The 21,757-nt window shown below is 32.6% G+C and overlaps 1 protein-coding gene across 2 annotated transcripts; it reads right to left on the reverse strand.

The window, feature by feature from the left end:
* Positions 1-14,611: 14,611 nt before the first annotated feature.
* LOC143082996 (uncharacterized) lies at positions 14,612-21,584 on the reverse strand. 2 transcript variants are annotated; one of them, XM_076259078.1, is made up of 2 exons: positions 21,461-21,584; positions 14,612-16,794 (listed from the first exon to the last, which is right to left on the reverse strand). In XM_076259078.1, exon 2 carries the CDS (start codon positions 16,777-16,779, stop codon positions 14,962-14,964), a length of 1,818 nt encoding a protein of 605 aa, XP_076115193.1. In that variant the 5' UTR covers positions 16,780-16,794; positions 21,461-21,584; the 3' UTR covers positions 14,612-14,961. The 2 variants fall into 2 exon arrangements, with proteins under 2 accessions (XP_076115193.1, XP_076115194.1); XM_076259079.1 differs by lacking the exon at positions 21,461-21,584 and adding an exon at positions 17,292-17,907.
* Positions 21,585-21,757: the final 173 nt, after the last annotated feature.

Genomic DNA, 21,757 nt, shown 5'->3' on the forward strand with positions numbered 1-21,757 from the left:
TGTATTTGCTTGTCAGCACATGGAACGAGCTAAAAATACTATTTGTACTATTGAGTAGCAACTGAAATTGTCATTGTATAGGTTAGATTGTAGAATGTCAATATAACAGGTTTGCTATGATCTGTGAGCTTCTCTGGATATGCTATCGAATGAAACTGTTTAAGAAGAAACTAATATTAAAAAACGGGATGCTGTTTTAGAAAAGGACCTTATAAACAACAACACCTTTCGAGAATTATTGGTATATCTTTATCCTGTTAGACCTAAAGAGTAAGAGAAAATACAAGAGATATATAAAGAGAGTAAGTGTTTGTTCAGAAGGCTGTCTCCTTAAATGGTTTTCACTCACAGCTGATCATAAAATGGAAAAAGAAGCGAAAGATACCAATGGATATTCAATCTCATATTAAAGTCGAAATCAAACTGGCAACGCCATGATAAAACAAAAAAGGGTTGGAACGATTGGGAGAACGAGAAACAGTGTTTATAATATAAAAAAAATCTGATGACACACAATAGCATTACGGTCATTGGCATATCTGGTACTGGAAAATCGGCTGCTATTCACCTTGTTGTCTGACGTATCCGGTCTTGCTCCTTCAGTTTGATGTTCATTCAATGCCTTAAGTGTTTATGTGTTAACTTGATATGTCTTCTTAATCGATTTATGAGATTTGATCATAAATAAACTACTGTTATAATCCAACTGTGTTCATCCTCTAGCCAACTAGCCTAGGTTTATTCCTACCTATTGGACAGACTTATTCAGGGCTTTTACAGAACAATGGGAATATAGCATTATCCTGAAATATCATGTTCAGACAAAAACAAATTAAATTGAATTTGACAGTTGTTGATTCTTTTTCTGGGTCATACACATGTATATTTGTTGTTTTAAAGCACCCTCCTTTTTATTTGATGTTCTTATAAAACAGTTTTGAAGCATGTTGTGACCTTTAACTATTGCCTGTAAACATGAAAAGAAAGTAGTGGAAAATGTCAGGTATTTTTCCAAGTTTATTTGTTTATTTGTCTTATATATGCAATTTTAGAGAGTTTTAGCTAGCTTTAAAACCAGGTTTTATCCACCATTTACTGTATTAGGAAATGCCTGTACCTAGTCAGGAATATAACAATTGTTATCCATTCGTTTGGTGTGTTTGCATGAGCTTTTGATTTTGTCATTTGATTAGGGACTCTTTTTTTTATTTTCCTTGGAGTTCAGTATTTTTGTGATTTTATAACAAAAAAATTCGTTGTAGTACTGAAAAGGAAAGAACTTGATTAATGCGAAGTTTTTCTTTACTTGAAAATAAGGAAACGTTTGCACACATTTTGTAAATGCCAATTTTACATTGTCAAGGTATTGAAGGGAGGGAAGGAGTTATCGAGGTTATATAAATATACTAATATTATCATAACACTTAACAATGAGATATATTATACCGTTTAACTAAATCTATAAATTTAAAAAAATAACTTGGGAATTCTAAAGGATGTGTCACGGACTGTGTCATTTAGTTGGCAAAATATACTAGAGTTCTTACAGATGTGAGATCGACCATAATAATAAAGATTAGCATACATGAAATCTATGCCTCATTCATTATATAAACCTCAAAAGTGTACTCCTGACACTAAAGGAAAATCTGTTTTATACATGTTGTGAGGAATAATAAGTAGCTGAAACGATAATCAATAATTTTCAAGATTATAAGGCAGCTAAGTCTACATTCACCAACCACAACAACAGCGTTAAGCTTAAATCCGTTCAATACCAGAGCTAGTGCATTGCATTTAAAATAGTGCCTGATCTCACGATCTAAGTCCTATAACTGTGGAATGAAATACCGGAATTTGTGTTAATATCGGACTGTACTAAACTTTACAAATTCCAATAATTATAAATAGTTACCAAAAAATCAATTCAAGCAAACTCAAATTCTTGTACGAAATTCGAAATTCTTTCTGAAATCTTTCAATAAAATTCCCGTAAAGTTGAGGTGATAGATACTTATGGGACATTAAAATATTAAAGTCGAAAATACACTGACAAACAAACCAACAAACAATCAACAGTACACAAAACTCAACATTAAAAAGGTTTAATCAACACGAATCCCATTCAAAATCATGAATTATCTCAGGTGCTCTTGGACAATTAGTAAATCCTGCTCCACATGGCAAAAACTTTGGAACGATAAACCATAAAAAAATGAAAGCTTTCTTCTGTGAAAAAAATGCAATTGCTTGGGTTTTATTTTTGTCGAGCATGCAACTTTTGTTGCAGAAAGCTCGACATAGGGATAGTGATCCGGCGGCGGCGGCGGCGGCGGCACCGTTAGCTCACTTCTTAAAAGCTTTATATTTTAGAAGGTGGAAGACCTGGATGCTTCATACTTTGAATATAGCTGCTTCATGTTACAAAGTTACCGTCAGTCACATGTCCAATGTCCTTGACCTCATTTTCATGGTTCAGTGACCACTTGAAAAAAAAGTTCATTTTTTTTGTAATGTTGAATTCTCTCTTATTATAAGTAATAGGATAACTATATTTGATATGTGCGTACCTTGCAAGGTCCTCGTGTCTGTCAGACAGTTTTCACTTGACCTCGACCTCATTTCATGGATCAGTGAACAAGGTTAAGTTTTGGTGGTCAAGTCCATATCTCAGATACTATAAGCAATAGGGCTAGTATATTCGGTTTATGGAAGGACTGTAAGGTGTACATGTCCAACTGGCAGGTGTTATCTGATCTTGACCTCATTTTCATGGTTCAGTGGTTATAGTTAAATTTTTGTATTTTGGTCTGTTTTTCTCATACTATATGCAATAGGTCTACTATATTTGTTGTATGGAATGATTGTAAGGTGTACATGTCTAGCGGGCAGATGTCATGTGACTTTGACCTTATTTTCATGGTTCAGTGGTCAAAGTTAAGTTTTTGAGATTTGGTCTTTTTATCTAATACTATATGCCATAGGTCAACTATATTTGGTGTATGGAAATATTTTATGATCTTTATGTCAGTAGCGCAGGTTTTATTTGACCGTGACCTCTTTTTCACGGTTCATTGCACAGTGTTAAGTTTTTGTGTTTTGGTCTATTTTTCTTAAACTATAAGTAATGGGTCAACTATATATGTTGTATAGAAGCATTGTTAGCTGTACATGTCTGCCTGGCATGGTTCATCTGACCTTGACTTCATTTTCAAGGTTCATTGGTCTTTGTTTAGTTATCTTGGTTAATGTTAAGTTTATGTGACAGTTGTAATAAAGCTTAGCTTTATACTTAGGACTATCAGCATAATATCAATGATTAGTATAGAAGGCGAGACATTTCAGCGTGTGCACTCTTGTTCGTATATATGTGTATCTTATTTACATATTAACGAAATTTTAACATCGGTTAACTGATGATGGCTTAATTCCATTCCCATTACAAATACGTTGTTGCCATACTGAAATAGCCCCAAGCAATGTATACGTAGTTGTTGTTTATATATCGCATAACGTAAATTACATGATAAAAGATATCGGCATCGATACATGGAAATCCGATATATATCAATGTAAAATTTCAATAACGACTGCTAGACAATCACATGTCTGTAACATTTCAATCAATGTGTGGAATTTCACAATTTTGCTTTCCTTATAAGTCTCAGGTACTAAATAAGGAAATGTTAGCAAAAAATAATACTTATTTATAGGAAAATCTTAAAAGTAGTGGAAGAACAAAATCAAACATTAGACCTGATTAACCAACGGAACGAATACAATACAACTGCCATAATCCGGATTTGGTTCGATCATTTTCTTCGGTAAACCCTGATTTCATAGCTCGCTAAACATCCCTCTTGTATAATAGCTAAGAGTTGCGTTATATTGACAAAATTGTGTGAGCATCTCAAGAAGATATTATTGGTCAATGCGACAATCATTGGGATCCAGCAGACACAATTGACATATTGCTCAACTGAAACAAATGAATGATGTAGTGAAGAGACTTCTTCTTCTTGTCTCCATATAAGCATCCTTTATAAGGATCACCACCATGAGTTATGGCGTATGAAGGAAGCATTTAGAGCCTGTATCGGTACAGATTAATGTGAGCATTTGCCTACCCAATTCCCCAGCCAGGCCGTGACGGGTCTTATGACCAGAAAGTTAACCTTCCCTAAACATAATACAATATAACAAAATAAAACATACGAACTCACACTCACCTGATTCGCTCAGTCCTCAAAGTATAAAAAGTGTATTTTTTCTATGTATCAAATATACTTTTTAGCTCACCTGGCTTTTTAGCTCATCACTTGGTGTCCGTCGTCTGTCGTCCGTCGTCGTCGTCGTTAACTTTTTACATTTTGAACTTCTTCTAGAGAACCACTGAATGAAATGAAAGAAAACATGGCATGAATGTTCCTTATGAGGTGATGACCAAGTGTTGTTACTTTATAGCCGATCCATCATCCAAGATGGCCGCCAGCGGGGGACTTAGTTTAACATAGGGCCTATGGGAAATGCATACAAATGACTTCTTCTAGAGAACCACTGAATGGAATGAAACCAAACATGACATGAATGTTTCTTATGAGGTGCTGACCAAGTGTTGTTACTTTGTAGCTGATCCATCATCCAATATGGCCGCCAGCGGGGGACTTAGTTTAACATAGGACCCTATGGGAAATGCATACAAATGACTTCTTCTAGTGAACCACTTAATGGAATGAAACCAAACATGGCATGAATGTTCCTTATGAGGTGCTGACCAAGTGTTGTTACTTTGTAGCTGATCCATCATCCAAGATGGCCGCCAGCGGGGGATTTAGTTTAACATAGGACCTAATGGAAAATGCATACAAATGACTTCTTCTAGAGAACCACTGAATGGAATGAAACCAAACATGGCATGAATGTTCCTTATGAGGTGCTGACCAAGTGTTGTTACTTTGTAGCCGATCCATCGTCCAAGATGGCCGCCAGCGGGGGGCTTAGTTTAACATAGGACCTAATGGGAAATGCATACAAATGACTTCTTCTAGATAACCACTGAATGGAATGAAACCAAACATGGCATGAATGTTCCTTATGAGGTGCTGACCAAGTGTTGTTACTTTGTAGCCGATCCATCATCCAAGATGGCCGCCAGAAGGGAACTTAGTTTAACATAGGACCCTATGGGAAATTCATACAAATGACTTCTTCTAGAGAACCACTGAATGGAATGAAACCAAACATGGCATGAATGTTCCTTATGAGGTGCTGACCAAGTGTTGTTACTTTGTTGCTGATCCATCATCCAAGATGGCCGCCAGAGGCAGGACTTGTTTTAACATAGGACCCTATGGGAAATGCATACAAATGACATCTTTTAGAGAACCACTGAATGGAATGAAACCAAACATAGCATAAATGTTCCTTATGAGATGCTGACCAAGTGTTGTTACTTTGTCTCCGATCCATCATCCAAGATGGCTGCCAGCAGGGGGCTTAATTAGTTTAACATAGGACCCAATGGGAAATGCATACAAACGTCTTCTTCTACAGATCTAACCAAGGAATTGAATGAAATCAAACAATGCATGAATAGTTCTTTCCTTACGAGGTGCTGGCCAAGTGTTGTTACTTTGTAGTCAAATTTTATCTGTTTTTATATGATTTCAAAAACCCAAGTAGAGTCAGGTGAGAGATCCAGGCTCTTGAGAGCATCTAGTTTAAATATCTGTGTTTTAAATGGGAAAGGGTCACCCCGGATGCCCCACAAATGCCTTGGCAAAATACGTCGAAGGTAATAACGAGGAATCGGTTAGGACAAAATCTATCAAAACCGACACTACCAATGCCCTGCTGTATCAATGGTAGAGGAAAGCCGAAAATCCTACTAAAAAGGATCTCGGATAGAAACTACCGATCCATAAGAAGAACAGCAAGAACTCTCAGACTTCAAATGATAGGTCTGATAGTTTTAAATGGAAACTACTAATGGATCCCATATGGGCAGAGCACATGTCTCAAACATACCTGAAAATATCTGCAGAGGTTTTACTCAACAAGAAATGACCGAAATCGAACTTGAGTATATAATCTATAGATGATAAAATGCATCCAAGAAAGCAATTTAGAAGACGAATTTGGACGATGTTGATGGATTCTCTCTGCAAAAATTTCACGTCCGTTCTCATCGACATCCACCGGCTCTCCGTACAGGTTTATCTCTAGATTTCTGTTTGATTTCATGTTCAGTTTGTTATGTAACAGTGATGAAACTAAGATTGCAACTTCCTCAGACACAGTTAAAATGGTGCATTTATTCCAGGAACACGTGTTGTGCAGACGTAAATCACTCAATTCAGAAGTTCTTTTTTATCAAAGATTTAAAGTATGATGTAAGTTTTATATATAACTCAATAACAAATGGACTTTTCTTGAAATATGTATAGATCAAAATATAACGAAAACACGAAAGTCTGTTCAGTGGATCATTTCCGTCATTTAATTGTTTTCAACCACACTTAAGCACCCAAGTAAGAAATAAAGGTAATTTATATCTCTTTCTGGTGTGAATTAATATAGTTTTGTTGACATATGAATGAACATAAACCAAGACAATCTTATATCTATTAAAGGTACAATTCTTGGCACACTGAATTAGAAGGCAAACGCATATTCTTCCAAGGATGCCACTAATTTCAATAAACTTTACCGAGTTGCCATATCATATAGACGAGCAATAGGCAAGCCATACTACCAGGTTCAACCCTATTTTGTATGTATAATTGTAAGCTTTATAAAAATATAATCTAACAAACTGAGCAAGGAACAATACTTACTCACAAACGTATTGGTAGGGTTCTTGCTGTGAGAGTTCATGTTGCTCAGTTTTAGTTTGTTACCCCGATTTTGTTTTTTGTCCATAGATTTATGAGTTTTGAACAGAGGAATACTACTGTTGCCTTTATTTATTCTTTAGTTTGCTATGTAGTGTTTTATTTACTTGTTGTCATTTCGTTTCTGCTTTCCTCTTTATCAGAATCGTTTCAGCTGTTGCCAACGAATGATCTTTTATATTCTGTTTTCGTTATGTACAAATAAACTCATTATAGATACCAATATTGCAATTTTGTATATGCGCCAGACGCACATTTTGTCTGCAAATACTCATCAGTGACGTTTAGATTAAAAAAAAAGTTAAAAAGCCAATATAAAGTACAAAGTTGAAGAGCATTAAGGAACAAACATTCCTAGCACTGACTGGAAAACACATATAATGTTTTCCTTAATTTGCTGATAATTTATATTTCAAAGCCAATAACGGCTTTGCTATTTTTTTTGGAAAATTCTATAGATAACACCCCGGATCTTCTGATCATATAACCTGCCAGTTTTTGTTTCTAACTGTCTGCTTTATTGCAGATATCAAGCAATAACTTAACATGTGTACCTTTTAGGGTAACACCCAATTGATGGATTGGATTATTTTTCAAATTAAAATCAGTGTGATAGACTTGACCTACTGATAATTTTAACTTGTTAGTTTTTCTAGTACTACTTTGATTTAAGATATATATTCACATCAATTTATGTTTGGTAATCCTGAATATAAAATTGAGAATGGAAATGGGGAATGTGCCAAAGAGACTGCATTTAATTTGCATTTAATTTTCCACTAGCTATAGCCATCCAAGTATCATTGTTTATAAAATATGATGATCACTGATTGGTTGATTTTTGTACGGTTATTGGCAAAGCAAGAATTTGTCCATAATACACGGATGTCCCAATCGCTCTCTCATTTTCTATGTTCAGTGGACCGTGAAATTGTGGTCAAAACTCTAATTTTGGCATTAAAATTGGAAAGATTATATCATAGGGAACATGTGTACGAAGTTTGAAATCGATAGGACTTCAACTTCATCAAAAACTACCTGGACCAAAACCTTTAATCTCTAGTGGGACAGACAGATGCAGACCAGAAAACATAATGACCATAAATGGCACATGAAAAACACCACTTGGGAGTTTAAATTTAGGTATTCTTTAGTTGATGGGTAGCTGTTTATTTGGCATTTACTCTAAATACCATTTGGTCTTTGCTCACTTATCTGTTAGTTTGGTTTCTAATGGATCTGTTATCTTTTGAATTATACAAACAATTACTTTTTTGGATTCGAGCGTACTGATGAGTCTTTTGTAGATGATACCCATGTATGGCGTATATATAAAATTAAGTCCTGGTATCTATGATGAGTTTATTACTAGTAACTGATCATTTCATTTTTGCACTATGCTTTGTTTATATACCTTTTTATGTTCCTTCATTTCATATAGGACGTAAACCAACCAACAATCAATCAATCATTTCATATATGAGGTGGCTCTGTACTTGTCATGGTGTTATTGTACTATGGTAAATTTGTGTGTTCTTTTGTTAATTTTTACTGGTACGCTTGGTCTGTATGCCATTTTATGCTTCTTTGTTACACGTTTGTCTTTTTATAGAGATTGGGATTGTGGCAGTGTTGAGTGCTTTATTTTTCACATTTTTACCTTTTATTTCTGTTTGTTTTGTTCACGCATCATTGTCAATATAATGGAATTTGACGCAACTGTCATACAAGTGGGAGGTTAAGCTAGCTATAAAACCAGGTTCAATCCACCATTTTCTACACAAGAAAATCCCTTTACCAAGTCAGAAATATAACAGTTGTTATCTGTTTGTTTGATGTGTTTGAGCTTTTGATTTTGCCATTTGATTAGGGACTTTTCATTTTGAATTTTCCTCGGAGTTTAGTATTTTTGTGATTTTACTTTTTTGTTATAGCTTTTCTTAGGCTTTTGCCTCAAGTGGTACCATCTTCATTAAATTACAGATGTGTGTAGTTAGTATATATGCATTTCTTAATCAGACTGTATATTCCATGCTACATTTTCCTGTGATACGTGCTGCTTAGCATGTGCCCTGCTTATAGCAATATGCAGTTCACAAATTGCATTAAAGCTACCTCTGGAGCATGATATAGGCAACATACAAAGAGGCAACATACTTTGTATGTTGACTTCTAGATGTCTTTTTTTTTGTGTGTAATACGTTGAAGTCTTTTTATTCATATCACAATTGAAGGCTACCCAAGCTTAGTTTTTATAAGTTATCCTTGCATTTTGGTCAAATCATTTAATGATTGCCATTTTGTGTATTTCCTTCAAATTATAAAGATTTGATACAGATTCGATTACCTAAACGAAAATACAGATACATGTAGCTGAACATTTTATTATTTTTTTCATTTTATTGAAGAATTTTGTTGAAAAAAAATCTTCATAAAAGCATGCTAAGAGAATAAAAAACAACCTATTTAAGTAAAATTGCACTAAAACAAAAATCATTTTGTCCTTCGATAATTTCTAACAATATTTTCTTTTACATAATGGATATATACAAATACACTTACAATATTTTCAGTTTTTACAATATTGTGAATAATATGACATGCTATCTAATGATGCTTCCATGCAATAAGTAGTTATGCTTATTTTTCTAATTTTTGTGCTATTTTCACATTTCCTGACTGGTGTGAGAAAAATATTTCTCCTCACAAGTAAAAAATCTGTTCTCGGCAAATGATAAGTCGCAATTTGATTATGACGTCTAAATGTTTTGTTTTCTACTGAATTTTCCTATTGTGACGCCATGAAAATAGGCGGCAATGCCTGATGACGTCACATATAAAGAACACAAGTTTCTGAAAATCTTTGAAAAAGAAGGATAAAAATCATTAGAAAAACAGATTCCGACACTATAACTCGTGTATTACAATATTTCTCCACTCTCGACAATTAAATTTTAGTTATTTAAAGAGCTCGGCAAGCCTTGCGCTTTAAATAATAAAATTTAACTGTCTTGAGTGAAGAAATATTGTAATAGTAATACACTTGTTGCAGTGTAGGAATCTATATGTATTAAATGTGTATGTTACAAAAGTTTTTATCAAAAGCAGGGAGTGTAAAGAACTGTCTATTCTACATAGATATATAGATTCCACAACTGCAACAAGTGTATTACGATATTTCTCCACTCTAGACAGTTAAATTGTCGAGCTTTTTAAATAATTAAAATTTAACTGTTGAGAGTGGAGAAATATTGTAATACACGAGTTACAGTGGTGAAATCTGTTTCTCTAATGATTTTTATCCTTCCTTTTCTAAGATTTAAGGAAAGTTGAGTACTTTTGGTGTGATATCATCAGGCATGGTCGTCTTTTTTCATGACGTTACAATCAGAAAATTCAGAAGAAAACTAGAAAATTTAATGTCAGAATTAAATTTCTACCAATCATTTGCCGAGATTAGGTTTTTCACTAGTGAGGAAAAATATTTTTCTCACACCAGTCAGGAAATGTGAAAATAGCACAAAAATTAGAGAAAATATTATAAAAAACCATTACAATTAACTGACACAATCTAGTGGTGAATCAAGAATTTTAAAAAGGGGCGCCAACTCTACATGATTTATATATTTGTTATTCTTCAAAATTTCTATTCATTATGATAATTGCCTCTCCTTAAGCATGGATCATTTTTGTTCATAACTTTTATACTTTTAATATGATGTAGAGACACTCAATCTTTATGTAAGAAATAAGAATAAAGCCCTTTTAAAAGGATGTCAAATAGCAAATCATACATTTATTCAGTATGGAAAGATCAGCTCAAAGGGAGATAATCAAAGTATAATGTATAAATTTACAGGACGATGATGATGTGTAGGTTAGTAGGATAAATGTGTTATATTGAAAAAAACATTTTTCCCAAAGCTAATGGCATGATCTTTGAAGGGGAGATAATCTAAAGAATTATTCAGGTTTATTAAGCAAAGAGCGGTTCAAATTTCACAAGTTGATGAGTAAGGCAAATCAAGTTAATGAATAGACAGAAGGAATTGCATTAACACCAATAGGAGAGAGATTAGGTGTGTAAATCATTTAAACTATTTTTCTATCCATTTATAGTAAAATATATAAAATCCAGTGTTCAAATGAAGAAAAAGACTTTAATTACATGTATTGTTTATACCATATTGTTCACAGCCTTTCAATTTTAAAAGTGGAGGTCATAGCATTGATTGTTTTGTTATTTCCCTTTTGTAATAGAACTATGGAAAGTTTGCATTTGGATATGAGTAATATACAAGTTTAAATGCATTATTTTTACAGCTAAGCTTGTAACCTTATAGCAAGTGAATAATTTTTGGAAATAGAAATTACAGTGACAATTGCAAATTCATGTATAAACATGATAAAATTGTCATTTCATCCAGTTAAATAATCAATATAATAGTGCACATGTTAAGGGAAATGTAAATGAACAAATGTATAAAAAAATAAAATGCAACAAGATCATATAAAAGCACCATGATATAATGAAATTCTAACAAAAACATATAAATAAGAACATATTCTATGATATTTAACAATACGTATACAAGATTAGAAGGAAATAATACAATTTTTGGCAAGTCTGTCTGCCATTTCCCCATAACTGATTCCATAATTTGAAAACCATTTCTAAGTTGTATACATTAGGGGAGATTAATTTTATTGACAATGGAGAGCTACTGGAAATAGCAAAATTTATCTTTACTTAATGTAGTTAACCTGTAAGTTTTTCAGATCTTTAAACTACATTGCATTTTATGTTAAGCTCAAAACTTTTGATACCAGTAACTAATTTCGTTCAATATTGGCAAATATGCTGATATATCACTTCATCTTATCATGCTTTGTGTTGGCAGAAGCCAATTCTATCTAGTTTAGAAAGTAACGATTATAAGGGAAGCAATTTGAATCAAAATGCTTCCTAAATCTGTTAATATTGTAAGTTTGTACTAGGCAATTTGGAAATAGACTATTATTACATATTTAAACAAGAATGTGTTCATAGCGGATGGATGCTTCATCCACACTATCATTTTCTATGTTCAGTGGACAGTGAAAATGGAGTAAAATCTCTAATTTGGCATTACTATTAGAAAGATCATGTCATATGGAACATTTGTACTAAGTTTCAAGTTGATCATTGGACTTTAACTTCATCAAAAACTACCTCAACCAAAAACTTTAGACAGACAGACGAAAGGACTTACGAATGGATGCACAAACCAGAAAAAATAATGCCCATAAAGGGGGCATAAATATCCCCTTTTGCATTTTATTTGCCGAAATAAACATATTTATGAGATTCTTATAAAGTACATACATACTTTTTTCTTGCTCTAAAAAAAATCTGAACCATAAGTTTTTTGAAGCATTTCCTTTTTTTTTAAAAGAAAAATGAATTGTTATAAACAGAAGGCAAACATCATGTTTAGCTTATATTGTAAAATACAGGTCTTCTTTATTTCAGCATGCACGGATATATATGCGATGCTTATTAAAGAATGAAGACTGAAGCATCATTAACCTTTCAAATAGTATTTTTGATTTGTCCAACTTAATTTATAGCACTTATAATTGTATTTATTATGCATGATTTAACCTAAAAAAAAATTGACATATATATTAAAATGTAACAATTAACAGTTATATAAATAAATAAATTAACATTGTGTCTGTTAAAACTTGTGAAATTCTTAAAATTAAACATCATTGTAATGAACTATTGTACAAATTTCATCACAACCTTGTTAGTGTTCTAAACTGTGATATGAGATCAGTAAGTTTCAAAGATAACAAAGTTCAACATGAGTGAAAATGGAAAAAGATACCATTGAAAATTTCTTTCTTTTTTTTTACATTTGGTGTCGGCAAGTATTTTTGATCTAATTCTATTGTTTTGATCAGTGTAATTAACCAAAAAATCAAAAGTACCATATCAGTGTAGATTGTTTAACAATTATGCAAGTGTAACATATTTGTCATGTTTGTAAAACAAAGGATGAAGTCCTCACAAGAAATGTACACAAAACAGTTGGCTTTTTAAGTTGACAAAATTGTGTATTATTTATGCTTTCAAGGCAAAAATTTCTCTTCTTTCTTAAACAAATTGTTGTAATATAAACTACTTCATTTTTTTTTTACAGCTATATCGAAGTGATGAACCAAGCAAGGCTAAAAGGAATAATCAGAAAACAACTTTTTCTGAAGTCTAGCAGTCAGTCTAGATTACAGTTGAATTTGGCTAATTTATGAAGAAATTTGTGCAAGGAATCTAGGGGCAGTATCTTTTGCTCAAATTGTGTCATTGGAAACATATCTACTGTTGATCCTGCATGATTGCTTATAATATGTATATGAAGTACTGTAAATTCAGAAACCTGAACTTATACATTGTTATAGATACATGGACAAAAAATATAAGTCAAAATTATTGCTTTTTCAGGAAATGCTAAATAATAACAAATAATACTTTAAAAATCAAAAGTGTAACTTTTATTCTTTTATTAAACATGTTAAATGAAAACTTTGCCCATTGCAATCTTTCACAAAAGGAAAAAACCACTACAAAATTTTTTTGTTTAAGAGTCGCATGTATGTTTTTCCTACATCATCTTAATTTTACTGAAGTATACAGTGGCAGATCCAGAAATTTTCATGAGGTGGGGATAGGGTGTGTGGTGGATACTAACTGCCTAAGATGATGCGGCTCCATTCACGCTTCAGTGATGCCCTAAATAATCAACATTTGTTTCCAACAAAAAGAGGGGGCAGGTCCCCTGTTAAACACTCTAAATCCGCCTCTGCTGTCTGGGATGTTTTGAAATTATGCTTATCAATATGGCAACTATCAAATAAATTACCAAACTTAAATCAGCACTATATATTGTACATTGTACATTTAAATTTAAATTCAACTCATTCAATAAATGTCTTATATACAAAATAAATATATTACATTAAAAAAAGATAATTTCTGTACAATATGAAATGTTAGATAAGCCATACATGTATAACATGTACAAAACGCTGTATGGAAATATAAAAAATCTTTTGTTTCATGTAAAAAATATTATTAAATATGCACAAACATCTGAAAAAAGATGTAAGCTTGATAACATTGGGAACTTTAAGTATAAAATTTAACTACACAACCATAGATCATTATGATCTATTTTGGTGATACATGTATCGGAAAAATTTTAATTCGAATTTCACAGACAAAAGTTGGGCTTGTCGGATAGTATAACTACAAATAACATTTGAAATATACAGTTATTAGCATGATTAGGTGGTAGTGAAGGTTTTGCTTTTTAATGAAAAACATTGTTTTGTTGAATTCATTGACACAAATATATTTATATATCTTGAAAATAATAATTTCTATCAAAACATGAAAACATAAGTTAAGGAAAATAATAGAACTGAACATTGGTTGTTAAGTTATTAAAATAAAAAAATTAAATCTCATATAGGAGTTGTAATTCTCTTCTCTATGTAGACATAAAAGATTTCATACAGGTTATCATTCATTGTTTTAATAAGATTGTTTTTGTTCTTGAGATGTTAATGCAAATTTAATTACAGTACAAATTTCATTTTGTGTTTCTTACTCATTTTTAGTTCAAAATTATTTAAATCAACATTATTGCATTAATATTTGGCTAAAAAAAATCAATGGACATCCTTTACAGATGACCTTGTTTTTAATGGACATCCTTTACAGATGACCTTGTTTTTAATGGAAATCCTTTACAGATGACCTTGTTTTTAATGGAAATCCTTTACAGATGACCTTGTTTTTAATGGACATCCTTTACAGATGACCTTGTTTTTAATGGACATCCTTTACAGATGACCTTGTTTTTAATGGACATCCTTTACAGATGACCTTGTTTTTAATGGAAATCCTTTACAGATGACCTTGTTTTTAATGAACATCCTTTACAGATGACCTTGTTTTTAATGGACATCCTTTACAGATGACCTTGTTTTTAATGGACATCCTTTACAGATGACCTTGTTTTTAATTACACTGAATTTCATTTTGTATTTCTAACTCATTTCTTGGTTCAGTTTCAATAAATTTCAATAAATCAATAATATTACATGAATATTTGGCTAAAGAAAAATCTAATGCACTTTCCTCCAAGATGACCTTGTTCCCAGGAATATCTAGCTGAAGAAGACCTTCATCTCCCAAATCCTGTTTTATTGTAACTAATCCTGACACAGTTATCTTTCTTGGAGAACAAAGTTTAGTTTTATAGTTGCAGTTGACATCAGGTTCACTTAATTTTTCTTTTTTAATGTCATCATATTTATTTTGTTCATTTGGAGAATGAGGATCTTCTATTTCTATTTCAATACTATTACAACCATCAGATCGAATATATGCATTCATTTGCATGTCGTCTATACATATCACATCACATTCAAATCCTGATGAAGCAGAACTCATTTTGCCACTATCATCACTCATAGCAGAATTTGGTTGATGAATTGGATGAAAGAATTGTTTTTCCCAAGGCAACGGTCGGTAGAATGGGTTACATCTGAAATTGTGGATACCTTGAGGCCTCTCCTGCACCCGGAGTGTACCCAAAGCTAAACTCGGAAATGCAGGAGGGCCACAGACGTTTTTTGGACACGTACTTGATTGTTCATACTGTGGAGGTTGGTAGCGGTTCATATTGCTAAATGTATTAAACGGATGGTGATGAGACATACCATGAATAGGCATTTGCATATCTGTCGGCTGCAGTCCATAGCTGTTATATGCAGCAGGATATTGTGAGGGTTCGGAATATCCATCACCATATCTCCCTGTAGGGGGAGGGGGCGGATGCATAGGGTACCTCTGAGGTAGTGACGAAAAATGTCTCAGCATGTTAGAACTTGAGGGTAAATAAGGTGGAATAGTTGGTGGTCTAACATAATGTCCATTATAAGGGCCTCTGTCAACATGACTTGTGGTCCCATGATAAGGTGATGGTAGCCCTGGATGATGCATACAAGGTGATGGAAGATTTGTTCGTGGATCATTTGTTGGTGTTGTGCGACTAAAGCGATTGAAATAAGAGTCATATCGTAATGGATCATTTTGAACATGTTGATGATTAAAAGGACTAGAGAATGATGAACTTTCTTGTGACGATCGTGGCAGCATTTTATCATTTACACATGGCGGCATTGTCATTGAACTGTGGCCGCTATGAATTTGTGGCATAGTTTGAGGATTATATGGAGGTATTTGTGGCGGTAATACATTTTCTGGAGAACTTATACTCATCGCCATCGATGGTTGTGACGGGTGTGAGAATTGTGGTACAGGTGGTTTAAATAATGAATCACTCGATGAAAAGTTTGGTCCACCAGCAGAACTGACTGGTGTGAATGGATTAAATGTCCCAGCAGAAGTCTGTGATATTTGGGCATTATGCCCAGAAACAATTGGTCCGTCCTGCAGACTGCTTACTGGTGGTGTTCGATTATTTTTAACAACAGACTGACTTGGTGGGGGCGAAGTTACTTGATTAAAGTCTTGCCCACCTTGAGGACTTGGATAAGGTTTTGGCTTTGATCGTAAATAAACACATTTTCTATATATACAAGTCTGTTTTAAAACGTCCCTTCTTAGACAGAAATTACATTTGTTACAATTTTCTTTAACCTGACATGGTCCACACTGTCCACATCTACGCCTCCTTTTCGATCGTCCACGATCCCCATCATAATCATGATGAAACTGATTGGGACTTGTTGGATCTTCTTCTTTATTGATAATAAATTCTTCCCCATCAGTGCACACTGTGAGCGGAAACTGTAATTTGTTATCAGACATCCTTTATACCTTACTCTAAAATTATAAATGAGAAAAATCAATATTCTATGATAAAAACGATATCATTAACTGAATGACACTTGCCATCTGATCGATTCTAGATACAAATGATGGAAACACCATAGCAGCTAATTAATCCTGTCATATAAAAACACTAATTAATACACAATATCTTATTGGAATTTTAATCTTTCATACACACATAAAAAGATTCTGTTTAAAGAAAACAGGTGCTCTGGTGATGACTAATAGCATTTGAAATACAAAATAACCATGTGTTTATGAATATAAGCAGCCTAACACAAAAACAAAAGGACATCTAGCACATAAAAGAGGTCAACAAGCACTCTCTCTAAACATATTCACTTGTAAATTTTACAAAATATTATCACAAGTTGGTTTACGGTTATGGAATATTTGTTTCACAGATGATGAAGTATATGTTTCAATTGTCATACCATCACCACAATACTTTTCCCCAAATATGACCTACAACATTATAGACTTCTCACCTGGTTTGTACTAACAGTAGCAACACCACCCTTGCGGCTAAGGAGCAAAACCTGCGTACCCTTCTGGAGCACCTGAAATCACACGCAGGTTTTAGACACCTCTTCCTCCAGCTGCTGGCAAAAATTAATTAGCCACTATTTTCCCCATGTAAAAATATGCTTTAACTGTAACAATCGAAGTGATGGAAATCACTCATGGAAAGATTAGAAGAGTAGTTTGAATTATTTCATATTAAGGAAAAAATTAACATTAATAAAGCACTATTGCTGAAAATTGCATTAACAGCAGGTCTTTAGAAGAAAACGAGTTTTTCCAGTATGAGGATAAAAGGAGCTCAAATGAAATAATATGGGTCTCTTAATTTGCACAATTTTATTTAAACTGCAGGTTATATCTTATCGAAATAATGTTGCCAGTTCTGAACATGTTTCAAAAAAACAAAAAATTGCAAATCAAAAATTCTTCTAGTAAATGTTACCAACTATCCTTGCAAGACATAAAATCTAGACCAACAGCTAAAAACTTTAAAGTGTCAACAAAAATAATCCAAAAATGTTGTTTTGGGGCATTTTGTAAGTTGAAACAGAGGTTATATGACATTGAATATAAGAAAGTTGTAGAGTGCCTTTTGATCAAGTTTTAAAGTATTTTTCAACACAGGGCATTCAAAATGTACTTTTTCAACGTCAACAAATTAAAAAACTTATTTTATTTATCAGGATTCTTTCTTGATTACAAAAATATATATTCACTTCTAATAAAAATTCAAATGACTAAAATAATGATTGATTGGGAACAAACTAATAAACAATGATTTGTTATAATTTAAAGTTTTAAAATTTTAAAACTGTTTCAAGCCAATTCCTAATAAAAAAAAAGTGAACTAATCTAAATTGTTGATTTTAAATTACAGATGATTATTGGAAATTTATCAAGTAAATTATAGGCCTTACTTGAATATCTTTTATATATATATTCATATTTATATTCACATTTCATTTTTTTAAAGATCTTGTTAATCCATTAATCATTTATCTTTCAGATATAATTTACAGTATCACTTTATGTAATGTAGATCAAAAGTAATTGGCAATAAATAAATCTACCATCCTTATATATATCAAACATCTAATATATATATTTGTGTATTCAATTATAATTATAATTATGTAAGACTGAGGTTGATAAGTAATATGGTCAATTTGATTGACAGTTTAGGAGGTGGGGCATTGTGATTAAAGGTATACCTTGTCTCTAATTGTTTAGTGATAATGACAGTTGTCAATCATACTAGTATTGTATCAATACCCAATTACCTAATCAAATTGTTTTAAAAAAAAAACCTGCACATCAACACACCTTAATGACATATATTCTTACATGAACTGCTCCAATAATATATCCATTTTTTTTCAGTTTAAATATGTGTATTACGTGCACATACATGAGAACCATAGGGAACTATATTTCAGTGTGAATACATTTAGTAACAGTAGCTAACCTGTCGTGTTGTTAGGGAGGCCTTAGTAAAGATTTAGAACAAGTTCTAATCTTTCCAAAACAGTAACTTAATCTATATCAGCGACCATTGAAACAGGTGAGTTAAATGATGTCAGCTGCAAGCAATTGCAAATAACCTGTTCTATACACAGAGGCTGGGTTAACAGATTTAAATTTTGTTTATCAACGTTTTTCAAATCTTTTTTCATATTTCCCGTCTATTTGTATTACATTACTAAATATTTTTGGGACCTATTTTAGCCTAAAAAACATAAAATAAGTGTAAAATGCACTTTTTAAACGGTTTCTGACGGGGAGCATATTTTATAGTTGCTGTAAGTGTAAGGGCAGGACATTTTTGATGCCTTATTCTCCCTATTTACTGTCTATCATAAAATGATAATATGGAATCAAAGCTATATCCTGATATATTTGATGTGAGACTTGTCAGTAAAAAATAGACCTGGAAAATTTTTGTTTGTTGTATGTTAAGTGTCGTATATCTCACAGACTGCCCCCTCAAATCAAATGGTTCGTACCTTAGACTTAAAATATATCTAGAGCTTTTACTGAATGGGGATCATTATTCAGCTAGATGTCTGTTATTTTAGACCACGTGAAAACTTTGACTCATCAGAAATTTTGAGTCAACTGTGTTCGATACAACGAGAGTTAACTGTATGTTATTTTTGAATAGGCTGGGGTGTTTGGGGTTAAATATGCTCAATCCTGTGTCGCTTTGAATGTGTCATGATTGTCAGTCTCAGCCTAAGCAATGTGTTGCTGGTGTTATTGTAATTTGAATTTCAAAATGACTGAGTGACGTTTTTTGACGCACTCGTCCACTCCACCAGAGTGAATCACATGACTTTGCCATGATAAGTAAATACCAGCGAAAAATATCTTAATAAGTAAAGAATTGTCCCATAAAAATTAAAGACACAGGAAATGGCAAAGATCACGAAGTCTAGTCTGATTAATCATTTTACAAAAAACAAAAACAAAAAAGTCAGAGCAAAGGGTCCGAGTAAGCCCTCTACGCCCCCTCTGGATCCCATTATAATACCCATAAATGGGGCATAAAAACATTGATGAACACATACCTGCCAACTGTCACTATTCGCCCATGGAGGCTCCCAAATTGAAATTATGAAAGGGCAATTTTGTCCACAATTTAAACAAAACAATTAATTTTACAATGACTTTAGGCTTATAAAAGTATGAAGAAGCCAAAAAACAACATTAAAATGTATTTGTAGGCACTCCTTGAAGGTTTTTCAGGGCTATGACAGCCATCTTGCACGCAAAACCCAAATTTGAAAAGTTGGCAGGTATGTGAACATAATTTTAATTTGCTAACAAGTCCCTGTGGTTTATATATATCTATCATGTGTATGGCTTCAGTATCCTTTGATTATCAAACAATATAAAAGTCACCCAATTCGTCATTATTACGTTTTGAATAATTAATAATTGCTGTAAACTAAAATGAAGTAAAGTGAGCCTTATTGAGATTTTATCAATTACTTTTCAATACAAACAAATTTCTTCCTGTATCAGTTTAAACACATTTCTATGATCTGCTTTGGTTATTATTAAAGTTATAAAGAGTCTTATAGGAAGAGTAATGATGAGGATGGAAACATTTAATTAAGTTTTATATCTAAAATGCATATGATGAATCACCTTCAAATGACGCATGAATGTATGAAGTCCTAACCAATTATATGCAATGCATTTCTGAAAAAAAACAGAAAGGAAAAGGATAATTTTTCTGGCGACAAATTTTCAAAGGTCTGCGAAGTCCCTGCTTTGTTCGAATGAAAAAACAGAGGCATATATAAACAAACAACAATAAACAAAATACTTTCAACAATAACTGAACTTGCTCAGGCACATTACTAGAAGAATGTGCGTACAAATCCCCATTATAGCCTTTGTAGACCATAAGTTGTACTTAATTTGTGCGTATTAATTTATAAGCCTGGTACCTTAATTTGATAACTATTGTACAACACTCAATAAAAACTCTGCACAATGGATATACAAGTTTTAAGTTTCTACCATGTACAATATATCAAATTGAATTCAATAGGGAGTCAAATCATGGAAATGTTAGTATGTATAGTACTATGTGTCACTGTGATCATGTGTTTTACCTCAAATTATAACAGCTCTAATCATAAATCACTTGCATACAGGTATCTGACAACTACTTTACTCAACAGCTAAATAAAATTTTGTAATATGATATTTTCACACACTTAATAACTGCAGTCTACATACTACGCCTTGGGGATAAACATCTGCATATCTATAATTGCATTCATCTGTCAATCAACGTGAACTCTTGCCGCGGCTCCGTTGTTCGCTACGGCATCTAAAAATAGATCTCAATTACCTTCGTTTATTTGACCTAATTACATTAACGTACCGGATCCTTTTCCTGTAAATTGAACATTTAACCAATCGTACAGGTTTCTTTAAAAACATCTTATGCATGTAATAATATACAGTCTAAATTAAAAACGTAAGGAATAAATGCAATATCCATTAAAATATTTTAATTTACGCGAACGTCGTCGTAAACACGGGCACTTTATAGTTTTAAATATCAAGATAAAATGACAATAGCCTAATCCACTCAATTTATTCACGCTATATTTACCGTGCTTATTTCAAAACTGTTTCTTGGACTTGATCAGAAGTTTCAGTCTCCGGTAAACAGGGAAACTTTTTCTGCAACCGGAGGCTGTCAATATTCGCCATGCTTGTTTATCAAAATCTTAAAAGATCAATAAAAATGATGTTGTTATCATCCATTATATTTGTACTGTAGGTGATTCTTTTCTGTAATATTTTGTTTAGTTGATTTAATTAATTAAAATATTGAAATTTTATATGGAAATTATTCGTTGAACGAAACCAAGAATTGTACAATGAAAATTATAAAAGTTATCATTTG

This window comes from Mytilus galloprovincialis, chromosome 7, assembly GCF_965363235.1.
Source record: "Mytilus galloprovincialis chromosome 7, xbMytGall1.hap1.1, whole genome shotgun sequence".
Classification (NCBI taxonomy): Eukaryota; Metazoa; Mollusca; class Bivalvia; order Mytilida; family Mytilidae; genus Mytilus; species Mytilus galloprovincialis.

Coding starts and splice junctions, on each gene's coding strand:
- LOC143082996 (XM_076259078.1), bottom strand. CDS start 16,779: ATGTCTGATAACAAATTACAGTTTCCGCTCACAGTGTGCACTGATGGG.